The following is a 13,224-nucleotide window of genomic DNA, read 5'->3' as shown; positions in this document are numbered from 1 at the left end:
CGGGTGACAGTAGGTGTACTAGAGGTATAGTCGAGAATGGTGATTTTCTGAGTGCGGATCCTAGGTTGGCAAGGGAGTCGGCTTGCGTGTTTAGGTCTCTTGGGACTTGTTTGATGGAGAAGGGTTTGAATTTGGAAGTTAATTCTTTCGCTTTCTCGAGATACAAGGTCATTTTTAGGTCTTTAGCTTCGTAGTCGTCGTTAATCTGGTTGACGATTAGTTGTGAGTCGCTGAAGATGTTGAGTCCGCTTGCCCCTAATTCCATAGCTAATGTCATTCCGGCGATTAGCGCCTCGTATTCTGCTTCGTTGTTAGTTGCCTTGAAATCGCAGCAGATTGCCTGTGCTATCATGTCCCCTTGTGGTGACTTCAGTACGACGCCTAAACCTGCACCACGAAAGTTAGATGAGCCGTCGACGAAGAGTGTCCATATTCCTTCTATGTTGTTGATGAGTTTGACTTCGTCGTCTGCTATTCTCTCTAAGTCGGGGCTGAAGTCTGCCACAAAATCTGCTAGGGCCTGCGATTTTACAGCCGTTCTTGGTTGATACTTGATGTCGAACCTTCCTAGTGCCATTGTCCACTTCTCCATTCGACCTGTCAGTTCTGGCCTACGCATCACAGACTTGATTGGATAGTTAGTCATCACCACTATTTGGTGAGTTTCAAAATAATGCCTTAGTTTTTTGGCTGCGGTAACGAGTGCTAAAACGAGTTTTTCGAGGGAGGAATACCTGGTCTCTGCTGCCAGTAGTGACTTACTGATGTAATAAATGGGTAGTTGTTGTGCTTCGTCTTCTCGAGCTAGGACCGCGCTGACTGCCGTCGAGCTAACGGCTAAATAGAGTTGTAAGACTTCTCCTTCTTTTGGCTTGGATAGGAGGGGTGGCGACATCATGTATTTTTTGAGGTTTTGCAGGGCTGCTTCGTGGTCGTCAGACCAGTTAAACCCCTTGTTTTTGCGCAAGACGTCGTAAAATAATCGACACTTGTCCGACGACCGCGATATAAAACGGTTTAGTGCCGCCACTCTTCCTGTCAAGCGTTGTACCTCTTTTATGTTCCTGGGGGATTGAATGTTGATGATCGCGCGCACTTGGTCGGGGCTGGCCTCGATTCCTCGTTGGTTGACGATGTAACCTAAGAATTTTCCTGCGGACACTCCGAAAGAACATTTAGTCGGGTTAAGTTTCATACCGTACTTTTTTAGTATGTCGAAGGATTGTCGTAAGTGTTCCACGTGATCGTCAGCCTTCCTCGATTTCACCAGCATGTCGTCAATGTATACCTCCATTGTGTCTCCGAGTTGGTCTTTAAACATCTTGTTGACTAATCTTTGGTACGTCGCACCTGCATTTTTAAGACCAAAAGGCATGACTTTATAACAATAAATTCCTCTATCCGTTACAAAAGACGTTTTTTCCTGGTCGTCTGGGTGCATAAGGATTTGGTTGTATCCTGAGTAGGCGTCCATGAATGTGAGTAGCTCGTGTCCGGCTGTGGCGTCGACCAGGGCGTCGATGTGCGGCAGAGGGAATGGGTCCTCGGGGCAAGCTTTGTTGATATCTGTGAAGTCGATGCAGACTCTCCATTTTCCGTTCTTTTTACTGACGACGACGACGTTTGCTAACCAGTCTGGATATTTGACCTCTCTGATCTTCCCTGAATCTATCAGGTTTTGGACTTCTTCGTCTATGATTTTATTCCTTTCGGGAGCGAACTTACGTCGTTTCTGTTTTACCGGTCTGAAGCTGGGGTCGACGTTGAGCTTGTGGGTGATCACGTCTGGGCTGATTCCTGTCATGTCCTCGTGCGACCAAGCGAAACAGTCCGAGTTTTCTCTTAGAAACGACACTATCTGACTTTTGATGTTGTCAGGCAGTGAGGCTCCGATCCTTACGACTTGGTCTGGCTTTGTCTGGTCTAGTACTATCTCGTCGATTTGTTGGTCGTCGGGGTGGTCCGATGTCGACCCTGGCTGTAATTGCTAGATGGGTGACTTGGATGGTTTTAGTGCTGTCTCATAATATTTCTTCGCATCTCTTTGCTGCCCTTTGATTTCCATGACCCCCCACTTGGTTGGAAACTTGATTGATTGGTGGTATGTTGATGGCACTACCTTCATTTTGTGGATCCATGGTCGTCCTAGGATGACGTTGTATGCTGATGGACAATCGACGACGTTGAACTTGGTCATCATGTTGACGCCTTCTGCGTATGTAGGCAGCAATATCTCTCCTACCGTCCGTAGTGCTTCTCCACTGAACCCTACCAGAACTGTTGATCTCCTTACAATATTTTTCTCTTCTAATCCCATTTCTTGTAGTGCTTCCAAGAACAGTACGTTGGCTGAGCTTCCGTTGTCGACCAGTATCCTTTTGATCAATGCGTTCCCTATTGGGAGCGATATTACCAACCCGTCGTGGTGTTCCCGCTGTGTATCTACAGAATCTGAGTCGTCGAAAGTGATAGCCATTGCGGTCAGGGACCTGTGTAGTGCGACCTCGTCTTCGGTTTGTCCCTCTTCTACGGTCTCAGATTCTCCCCTGTTAATTTTTTTAGCTGCAGAAGAGGTTAGTCCACAAATATCTGAACCACCGGAAATAACATTTACCACTTTATTGAATGGTGGTGGGTCTGGTCGCTCGCTGCTTGTCGTTGGGCCGGGCAGGGTGGTTTGCTCTTTGGAGAATGTTTCTTTTCCCTTGTCGCTCAACAGTTCTTTTAGATGCCCCCGTTTCAGGAGGTATGCGACCTCCTTTTTGAGGGAGATGCACTCCTCGGTTGTGTGTCCGTTGTCGCGGTGGAAGTCGCACCATTTGCTCATGTCCTTCATGGAGTCCGGTCTGTCGTTCTTCCGGGGCCATCTGACTGTTCCACCTACATTTTGAAGGGCGTTCACCACACCTCCAATGTCGACGTTGAAGCCGTAGTCGGAGATGTTAGGGTGTTCGACCCGCTCGTTCCTGTAAACATTGTTAGTATCATAATACTGATTGACACTTTGTACCTGGTTTTGCCGAACATATGGTTGGTGTCGCCAATTGTTGTTCCTCGGGGTGTACGATCTTCTGTCGCTGCTGCCCCCTATCGATCGTTGAGATGCTGTTCGGATAACCTCGTCGTCTTCGATTCGCATCTGGGCGGTGGCCCTTGATCGCACCTCTTCGAAAGTTGCACAGGGGTATTTGGTTATTTCCCGGTATAGCTCCGAATTGGGGATGAGGCCTCTCTTGAACGCCTCAATAGCAGTCCTGACATCACAATTTTTTATACCAAATTTTTCACAATTAAAACGGTTAAAATTATCGCGTACCGACTCGGTTGGCCCTTGGACCAACCGATAGAGATCACTGGTTTGTTTTTCTAACTGGCGACTGCTGGCGAATTGTTGGTAGAAGGCGTTGATGAGATCGGACAAACAGGAGATGGATCTGGGAGGGACGTTCGTGAGCCATTCCAAAGCTGCTCCATCAAGGGTGCCGCCGAAAGATTTGCACATAACAGGTTCCACTAGGTCGTGCGGAATCCCGGTCTGCCACATGCGCTGCTTGTAGAAGTTGACGTGCCTATAGGGGTCGGATGTCCCGCCGTACAGGGTGGTCCAGGTTGGGAGCCGGAGTGTGTGCGGAACTGTCACTCTAGCGATCGCTTCGCAGAACGGCGACGCTGCATACCCGTCGGTCGGCTCGGTCTCTACTGGTGTAGGTGCCCCGGGGAACCTGGTCATCAACTTCATCAGGCGGGAATAGTGCTTCGTCATGCGTGCATCCATCTTGTTCAGGCGTTGGGTCACCGGATCGGGAGCTTCTTTGTCTTCTTCCTCACGGGTTTCCTCCTCATCGTCGGTCACATCTTCAAAGTCATCGGGCATCTCGAACGTTAGCTTTTTTGGCTTCCCACCTTTGTAGCGGGACTGGTGCTTGTTGCTCTTCACGGATTCGAGCTCTTTCTGGAGGGTTTCATTGGATGCCCTCTCTTGGGCTAGCTCGGCTTGGGCTTTCTCGTAAGCCGCTTTCATCTCTACGATCGTCATCTCTCCAGTAGTCATGGTGAAAGGGGTGCTTTTGTGTAAAACCTAGTTAATGTCCCCACAGACGGCGCCAAACTGTTTATGCCAAAATTCGTATGGAGGCGACTTTCGGCTAGGATCGACACTAACTAAGCAAAGAATTAATAACACAAATAAAAAGACACGACACAGAGAAGTGTTGACGCGGAAAACCCAGGAATAAGGTAAAAAACCGCGGATAGCTATGAGGCTATCAATCCACTAAGTATTCTGTATGATTGTTTATGCTCTTCTTTCTGAGAATTGATATTGAAAATATAAAGTACAATAATGAATGTTTAAAATAGTTGATAGCTTAAGAGTTTGAGTGCTTGAGTTCACGTGTGTCTTCATCATGCCGTTCTTTATGCTTTTATATGCCAAATGCTAACGGTTCTATCGGTTGGGAAGATCCCTGGAAGATAGGGATTTCTCCTTGGCCGTTGTTCACGTCTTCAACAAACTCCCTAGTCTTCAGTCAGAGCTTGGACCTTTTCCCATCTTATGACGGCGTGGCCCATGTTGGGCTTCTGGGTTTGGAACTTGACCTATCTTCTCTTACTTGCTCAAGCGTTGTTCTTCTCTTGTCGCCAGAGCCCTGTCGCTGGTCTTACGTCGCCCAGGCTTTGTCGTCTGTCGCCTCACTTGACAGGCTCACTTGACACGACGCCACCTGCGACACGATGATACCTGGATGGCACGACAATATCAGACGTCAAAGCAGTTATGTCGTTAGTTCAATAAAGTGGGATAACAGATGCTAAGACGGTCATTTCTCTGTTCAAGAAAGTCATTTTTCCTAGATTTGGGGTTCCGCGAGCTTTGATTAGTGGAGGAGGGTCACACTTCCATGAGAAGCATCTGGATGCGCTCCTGCGCAAGTATGGGGTTTACCAACGCACTGGGCTAGCCTACCACCCTCAGACGAGTGGGCAAGTTGAGGTCTCCAACCGGGAGATCAAATCTATCCTTGAGAAAGTGGTGGCGAATTCTAGGAAGGATTGGAGCGATAAGCTGGATGATACTCTATGGGTATATAGGACCGCCTTTAAGACACCTATTGGTACCTCCCCGTATCGGTTGGTGTATGGCAAGGCGTGTCACTTACCAGTAGAAATGGAGTACAAGGCTTATTGGGCAATCAAACAGCTCAACATGGATGCAAAGTTAGCCGGTGAGAAGCGGTTACTTCAATTGGGTGAGCTAGATGAATTCCGACTACAAGCTTATGATAGTGCCCGGATTTATAAGGAAAAGACCAAGCGGTGGCACGACAATCACATTCTGCATAGAGAGTTCGCGGTGGGCGACAAGGTTCTACTATTCAACTCTAGGCTTAAGTTGTTTCCTGGAAAACTTAAGTCTAGGTGGTCTGGGCCGTTCACCGTGACTATGGTGAGCAAGTTTGGGTCAGTTGAAGTAGAGAACAATAATGGTGAGCGACTCAAAGTCAACGGGCAACGTCTGAAGTTGTACCATGATGGGGCTACTGTAGGAGTGGTTGAGGTCCATCACCTCAATCCCTCCGCCCCATAAACTTCATTTTCGAGGTAACGAGAGGACCTAGAAATAAACCAGCGCTTTGCGGGAGACAACCCGTATTTTATTGCTTTCGATAGTATAGTTTTATTTTGTATGTTTTGTAGTCTATACTTTACATTAGAGAGGTGAGAGAGGGTATTTTTTCTTGTTTTGGGTGTTTGATGTTGTACAGGTGTTAGCTCCTAAGTGTGAAAAGTTAGAAAACATCGTAAGGAGCGAGGTTGCAAATCCCACCGGGCGATTCCCGCCCGACCGGGCGCGTGTTGAAGAAAGGAAAAAGTCTCCCTCCGCCCGTCGGGCAGCCCTGCCCCCGTCGGGCGGGGTACGAGCTACTGGCCCGTCGGGCGGGCGCTGGCCCAACGGGCGGATGTATATGGAGCTGGAAAGAAGGACGAAGAAGAGAATTCGCCAGCCGCCCGGTGGGCATCGGGCGAGAGGCGCCCGACCGGGCGCGTGCGGAAGAAAAGAAATTGTCGCCCTCCGCCCGGCGGGCGGACCTGTGCTCGTCGGGCAGCCTACGAGCTGCAGGCCCGTCGGGCGAGCTTTGGCCCAGCGGGCGAGAGGAGAAAAAGCCGAGAGTTAAACACGGGACTCCCATCTCTCTCATTCACTTTTCCCCTCAATCATCTTCTTCATTCTCTCACATACTCCATTAAACCTCAAACCCTAAGAACTTCAAACCTCCATATCTCCCTCATCTCTCACCAAATTCATCAATCCACATACCAAATTCATCCTCATACCATCCTCTTCAACCTCCACCAAACAATTTTCACCCTTACTCACTCCCCACAAAAAACCCAATTTCCACCAAAAACCTCAAATACTCAAAACTCTTCAACAATGGGTTATAGGCCAAAGAGGACTTGCACGGGAGCGTCTAGGAGGCAAGAGGAGGCTTCGACAAGCCGTCTACCACCACCACCTCAGTTCGCACCCGATCCGGCTTTCCCGAACATGGTCTTTGTTAGTGAGGAGCAACAAACTCGCCTTGCACACCTCAAGCTTCGGAAGGTATTCCCTACTCGATTTATATGTCAAAAAACTTTGAATGATATGGGTATTGAGAGGGATGTTAAGAAATTATTTCATGGGATGGGCATGAAGCATATGTTTTCTATGGTTAGGTTGACATTTAGAGATCTTACTCTTGAATTTCTAAGCTCCTTTAATGTCAAAAAGAATGGGTACAAGGATGTTACTAGAGTGTCTTTTCGATTGTTGAATACGAGTTTTGATATGTCTCTTAAAGATTTTGGTGCGATATTTGGTTTGTCTGTTGAGCACAATAGGTTCCCCGGGGAGGGGCATCTCAATAGTACTGTGTGGGGGAAGTTGACTGGGGATTTCAATCCCAGTAGCATGCAACATTTCCACGCCTCTAGCATGCAATACCCCGTCCCTTTTGTTTGGTTCCGGTTTATGGCTTTTACTATCTTTGGGAGGGACCAAAAGGAGAATGTGAGGAGCACGGAGTTGGAGGTGCTTGGGGGGTATTTGTTGGATGGTAATGATGGCTATAGGATGAATTTGGCCCATCATTTGGCCACTCATTTGCTTACTACTGCCACCCACCGCTACTTGACCGATATTTCTTTAGGGGGTCTGGCCACCCACATTGCCATAGCGGTGGCAAACTTTACTGAGAGGGACCATGCTGCGGTCCGGGGTAACAATCTGTTGGATATAGAGTATTTTGGGAGTCTTTACAGGGTTCACTCTGAGTACGGAGAACTTTTTCCCGGTCAGATAACATGGATGTTCCAGAGGAACGCCCTCTTTACTCTACCGGATACTTCAGGGCTCACCCGTTTTGAGAGGGGTCAGCCCCATTACCTGTATGTAGGTGAGCAGGCGCCACCACTACCTGAGACCCAGCCCCAACCACAGCCTGAGGCCGCGCCTCGTACCTATTTCCGTAGGGGTGGGCGCAGAGAGAGGGAGGCGGGACAAAGAGGTAGTCCGGCTCCACAGGGGGAGCAAGGGTCTTTGGAGGAGCAGGGGTCCATTCATGAGAGGTTGGGCAGGCTTGAGATCGGTTTTCATGAGTTCGCGAGTGATCACCACAGGGCCATGTTCCCTGTCTATGATCAGTATGCCAGGCAGGGCTACATTGCTCCGGATGCTCAGCACCCTTCCTGGTTTACCTATCCCGCGGAGGGATATGGAGCTCCCGGTTCCATGGGCACCTTCACACCTACCCACTACGGTGGGTATGGATCGGGTACCACAGCTATGGTGGTCGAGGTGGTGATGATGATGATGATGGGCAAGGCCATCAGTGATGCTGAGGATGACCGAGATGGTTCGATACCCCTTGAGCCAATGAGGACATTGTCTGATTTAGCTTGGGGGGGTGTGTTTCACTTACCTGTACATATTAGGTATGTTTTCCTTTTATTTTTGCATTTACTTATTTTTATTTTGGTGGGTTTATTGCTTTCTAGAGTAATTTATTGCTTTGAAAAAAAATTACAAAAATACGTTCCGATGAATATAAAATCATGCTTCCCTATGCCCCTTGATTGGAAATTGCTTTGATTCTTGGTAGTTGATGATGAGCAATGTAGATGTGTTAGCCATGATTTAATATCCGATTACTTTGATGCCTTAGCATGAGTCAACTCTGACTAACTATTTGTGGACTTGGTGCTTGGCTAGTTGACTTGGTTAGGATGGGTGATAGCTTCCTGGTGTGTCTTTGATTTTGAGTATTGATTTGCAACTGTTAGTAGTGTTTTATGACTCATATACATGCACATTGTGGAGGACGAAGGCATTTTTTCTATTTAGGTAGCCTTCAGATGAATCTAGATACATTTGTTCCCTCCTATTATACCCATGTTGTTGCTTGTGCCCTTTATTCGGTGACTAACCACATTACAAGCCCGTGAATCCCCCATTGGTTACTAGTCTTAAGCCTAGCTTGGGGGAGCTAATAGTAGTGAGGTGGGGAAGTTGTAGTGTGCTACATTTTGAGCACAAAGTGAGTGTTGAAAAAGGAGTTCATCTTATCATGGTTGTTGTTGAAAAATGAGTTGAAAATGAAAGAGATGAAAGAATAAAACAAATGTGAAGGTTTCTAAAAGAAAGGGAAAAAAAAGAGATTGAAAAAAAAAAAAGAGATAAATCTATTACTCTCGGAAAAAGTTCAAAGTATTGTTTCAATCAAGTTTTGCAAATTTATATCCTTATGAGTGATTGGTTATAATTGTGAAAAAGACAAGAAAGTATGGTGTTGGTTATTTGTTGTTTTGTCATGTGTTGAGTGGGAGAGTTATGGTCATTATATTGGTTGATCATGGTTGTATTTAGGATTTATGCTCCCCAAAGCCAAGGCTTTTAGCTCACATTTTATCCAAATTTACCACACCCTTACCTAAGCCTAACATTACAAGCTTTGAAGACCTTCCGGCCTTTGTGCATAGAGTCGTATTTATGTGAAAATAGTTGTTTATCAATGCAAGTTATGACATGACACATTTCGAGTCGACTACTAGGTTGAGTGTATGTTTTTCTAGACACACGAGTGTTGTGAGTTTGGGAGGGCATTGTTCACTTATATGTTGGGAGGAGAGCGAACGGGTACATCTTTTATCCGCCACATAAATGAGTGACGAATGTGTGAGCACTAGTCTTGAATTCCATTGTGCATTTGTGGTTCGCTTTGCGTGACGATTGTTAAGGTGGATTAGCGGTTGGATGGATTTGATTGGTTGACATTGATGCATGCTCGTTGGATTTTGCCTTGAATTGTGTTTTTCATTTTTGAAATATGTTGGGGGTGAAGTGGTCTTGTATTCATCGATGATTTCCTTGCTTAGGGACAAGCAAGGATCTAGCTTGGTGTAGACACCTACTTTTGTCCCCATTCCCGAAAGGGAAGGTTCGATGATGAGAACATAAATCTCCACTTGACAACGCATCTTCTATAAAATAACGAATCATAATTCCCCTTCTCATTTCACCCGAAACCTGTTATTTATGGAAACCTGCTAAAAATGGTAACTGCCGTAAAGGGTAGTTGCTAAAAGTAGTAAGAATAAAAAGATAGAAACCTGTCAGAATTAGGTGTTGCACTCCAACATAAACCCTAAATGAGATAGAGATTACGAGAGAATCCTATTCCTAAAATGATTCGAAAATAAGAGTCACGTATTAATTAAAATCCTAACGAGCCTAGAGTTCGTAACGGGCCCAGACGCATTCCGTCACAAGGTTAATACGCACCAAATAACTCGGATTAAGTCTCTTAATGGACTTCGTACTCTAGAGTCCAATCTGACAAAGAATTCTGCCAGACCCTATTTTCAACGCACAGCCCTGGGCGCCGAAATCTTTGACGCCTAGAGCTGGGCGCCGAAAATACCTGGGACGGATTCTCTTCCTAATCCGTTTCGTATTCAAATTCCTGAAAATCTATCTTTCCACGAACTCTTTCCTATAAATAGACCCTTAAGTTCGACGTGAAAAGAACACACAACACACAATTATATTCTGAGTATTGACTCTGAACCCCTAAGCCTAAGCCTCACGCTGCAAAACTGATCACGCGTTCTGTCGCAATCGATCCATAAATCGAACAGAACGTATCCCGTCCCATAATTTGAGATTCTTTAAATAAAAGGAGAAATAGCAAAGTCAAAGTGGTTAGTTTTCTGAGAACCGTGACGCACCTCTCAAGGGTGCGTCGTAATGTGTCCCTTTTCCGTGGTTTAATTGCTTTCCTCGCCCTTTTATGAACTGTTAAACTAACTAAAATCTGAGTGTTCGATCACGCTTAATAAATATGATATTTTTGGGAAATTGGATTATCATGCTAGGTCCCTTACAACAATCTAAATCAGATAATCGCGTTCGATCTAGTACTATATGTTGCATATTGATAAAATCAACTCAGATTAGTTTAATAGTTAACGCATGTCCCTTCAATTATTTATGTTGAGCTAGTAAGGATATCCTGCCTCTGGAGTTATCGAAGAGCGAGTACTCCTCTCGGTAGTTACAGTCCCCCGAACCCTCAATCTCTACCCTACGGGTGTACGTTGAGCGATCCCCACCACCAGGGATCACAAGGGAACCTACGGCCGTCGTGGTCAAACATAATTGCACTCCCTGTATGTCACGATAACCGGGTTTTGTCAGTTTTTCTCATTGTCGTTAAAAACTGAATGGCGACTCCTATATTACTAGTCAATTGGGTGTAAACTCACAGGAAATCCAATTACACTTGATTTGACAAAAAGAAGCGTCACACCCACGAGGGACGAGGTCACGCATTAGCCTCGTGCTTTTTCAACCCCCTCACAGTGGCGACTCCGCTAGGGATAGTGAAGGAAATACTCGTGCTTGTAGGTAATCAAAATAGCCGAAGGGTGAAACGGTCCTACCCCGCGTTTATTTCCCAATGAAGTTGGGACGACCTAAAAATCAGCATATTAATGTGAACGGACAGAATCGCATAACGAATCTTGGCTCCCTTGGTGTTTCATCTTGGGAGTTGAGACTAAGGATACCCATCGCCAACCGGGGCGTGCATACGCTTCGAATGTTGTCCACTCGCCACTTTCGCTAGTAGTACATCCGTCCCAAACCCAATCGCTCGCTCATTAGGTCCCTCTCGCCTGCATGCCCCCTTGGCTTGCACTTGCGGGTTGGCCTCTTGAGCGAAATTCGTCTGCTGAAGACACTACCTCGACCGGGGCATGTGTTGGATCTACGATAGAAGCGGTACCAAGCCAGGCGCAAATAACTACCCATAGAAGCCTATCATAAACTACATGACATATTATTATTGCCTCATGATGGAATGTTAGTTATGTGTAGCGAACTATATGATTGTGTGTGACAAACTATCCTAGAAAAACCAACGACCTTAAAAATTGTCCAAACATTCATAAACCAATTTGCCAAAGAGTTATACCGAAACACGTGTTCCGCAAACCCGAACGATCGCCACAAAAATAAGCGACGCTCGGGATGGCCTGTAACGAATCCCACAAACGCTGCACAACGCGTAAAGGACGTTATTAGGCAAGCACGCAAAATCGAAGTCGCGTAAACAAAAGTAGACGCAAACAGAAAACGAGAACCAGCCACGGACGCATTTTCAACGCCCCTGGCTGGGCGCCAGAATTTGTCACGCCCTACGCTGGGCGCTGAAGTTGCTGCTTGGCCTTCTGGTCAGGCGCAGCAGCCTCGGTGCCCGCGCAAAAGGAAAATACGTAGCAAAAAAAAAACTTTTCGAAAAAAAATTGCTGCGAGGGCGTATGAAAAGGCACTCGATTCTAAAAGCGACTTGTAAAAAATAAAATAACTCTTTGTGTCGTTGTTAGGCCTCCTACGACGACAATGCTCGGCACCAAAAACCGAGCACGCTAATCGAAATAAACTTGAATGTCACACGGGCAAAATATTCAAAAAAAATGTTCAAATGAAGTTTTCAAGGAAAAATAATGTTCGAATAAAAAAAATAAAAAAAAATCCTAGTCTAGACTAGGCTATGCCAAAGTACAATCTAAATCCTAAGTCTTAGTTGTCTTATCCATAAAAATCGGTCCTAATGCTTGGTGTCGTCCTGCAAGTTAAAAGGTTAAACCATATTGAGTCTCCCTTCCTAACATTTAAATCAATGAGCACCCATATGTAATTGTCATCCCTTGCTAAGAATCCACGGCCTCAATACTCTCTCTCACCAATAAAAAGAATATATTATAGTATTTGCAAAATGGAAACAGTCACATTCTGAAAATCGTTCCCCCATAGTCGCACAACCCCCAAAGTGAACCTAAGGTGTCAATACCACTAGCAAAAAATTAATGGCCTCAAGGCTCATGATCATATGGGGTCACGACTACCATAGTCCTCTCGAGCCACTCGCTCCTTTAAATACTCCTAAGTACGGACTAAAAGATTTTCCATGAATGCAACCTGACCAACCATGAAAATACCCAAATCGGCATACCATAAGGCTACCATTGGGGTAAAGCAATACACACTAAGAGGGAAGCCGCACTAATGATTCTAGTCTTGCAAAAATAAAAATTCGATCTCCCCAACTAACTACCTCGCCAACATTAAGCAAAATGGCGCATGACAAATGGACACCCAAGGGTTAAAATCTAAAGTGTCAACCAACGAAAGTTATGGTCCAATTAGCCTAAGTCTTAGAGTCGTTGGGTCAAGTATTATAGGCTTACGCCACGTCATTATTTTGAGTCTAGGCCACCTCCTTATATTCATACCTGGGTTATAATCAGAAAGATTAATGAAAGTTTGAGTCTAAATCACAACTTCCAATTAAATCCCGTAAAACCGGAATCTGAAAAGAAACAAAAAATTATTTTCGGTGTAATTCTTTCGTTAAATTTCAATAAGCTAAAAACAACATTTTGAATCTACGCTATTTGCACATTTTAAGAAACGACTAAATACGCTTGCAAAGTAAGACAATTTAAAAGTCCACCCTAGGCCTACTAAAGCTAAAGGTCCACCCTAGGCCCGCTAAAATTAAAGGTCCACTATAGGCCTACCAAACGAGGCTCACTCAGTCTCGCCTCGTGACTCAAAGACCACAACCATCTACCTTTTAGCCCAAATAAAAAATTTGAAGGATTTATGTTGGGGAGAAA

The 13,224-nt window shown here is 45.6% G+C and overlaps 1 protein-coding gene across 1 annotated transcript; it reads right to left on the bottom strand.

Annotated features, from left to right (window-relative positions):
• Positions 1 to 1,987: 1,987 nt before the first annotated feature.
• Positions 1,988 to 4,051, bottom strand: LOC110792391 (uncharacterized). Its single transcript, XM_021997191.2, has one exon. It carries the CDS (start codon positions 4,049 to 4,051, stop codon positions 1,988 to 1,990), a length of 2,064 nt encoding a protein of 687 aa, XP_021852883.2.
• Positions 4,052 to 13,224: the final 9,173 nt, after the last annotated feature.

This window comes from Spinacia oleracea, chromosome 3 (assembly GCF_020520425.1).
Source record: "Spinacia oleracea cultivar Varoflay chromosome 3, BTI_SOV_V1, whole genome shotgun sequence".
NCBI classification, from domain to species: Eukaryota; Viridiplantae; Streptophyta; class Magnoliopsida; order Caryophyllales; family Amaranthaceae; genus Spinacia; species Spinacia oleracea.
Note: the sequence above shows the minus strand (reverse complement) of the source record. Positions and strands in the feature narration are given on the sequence as shown.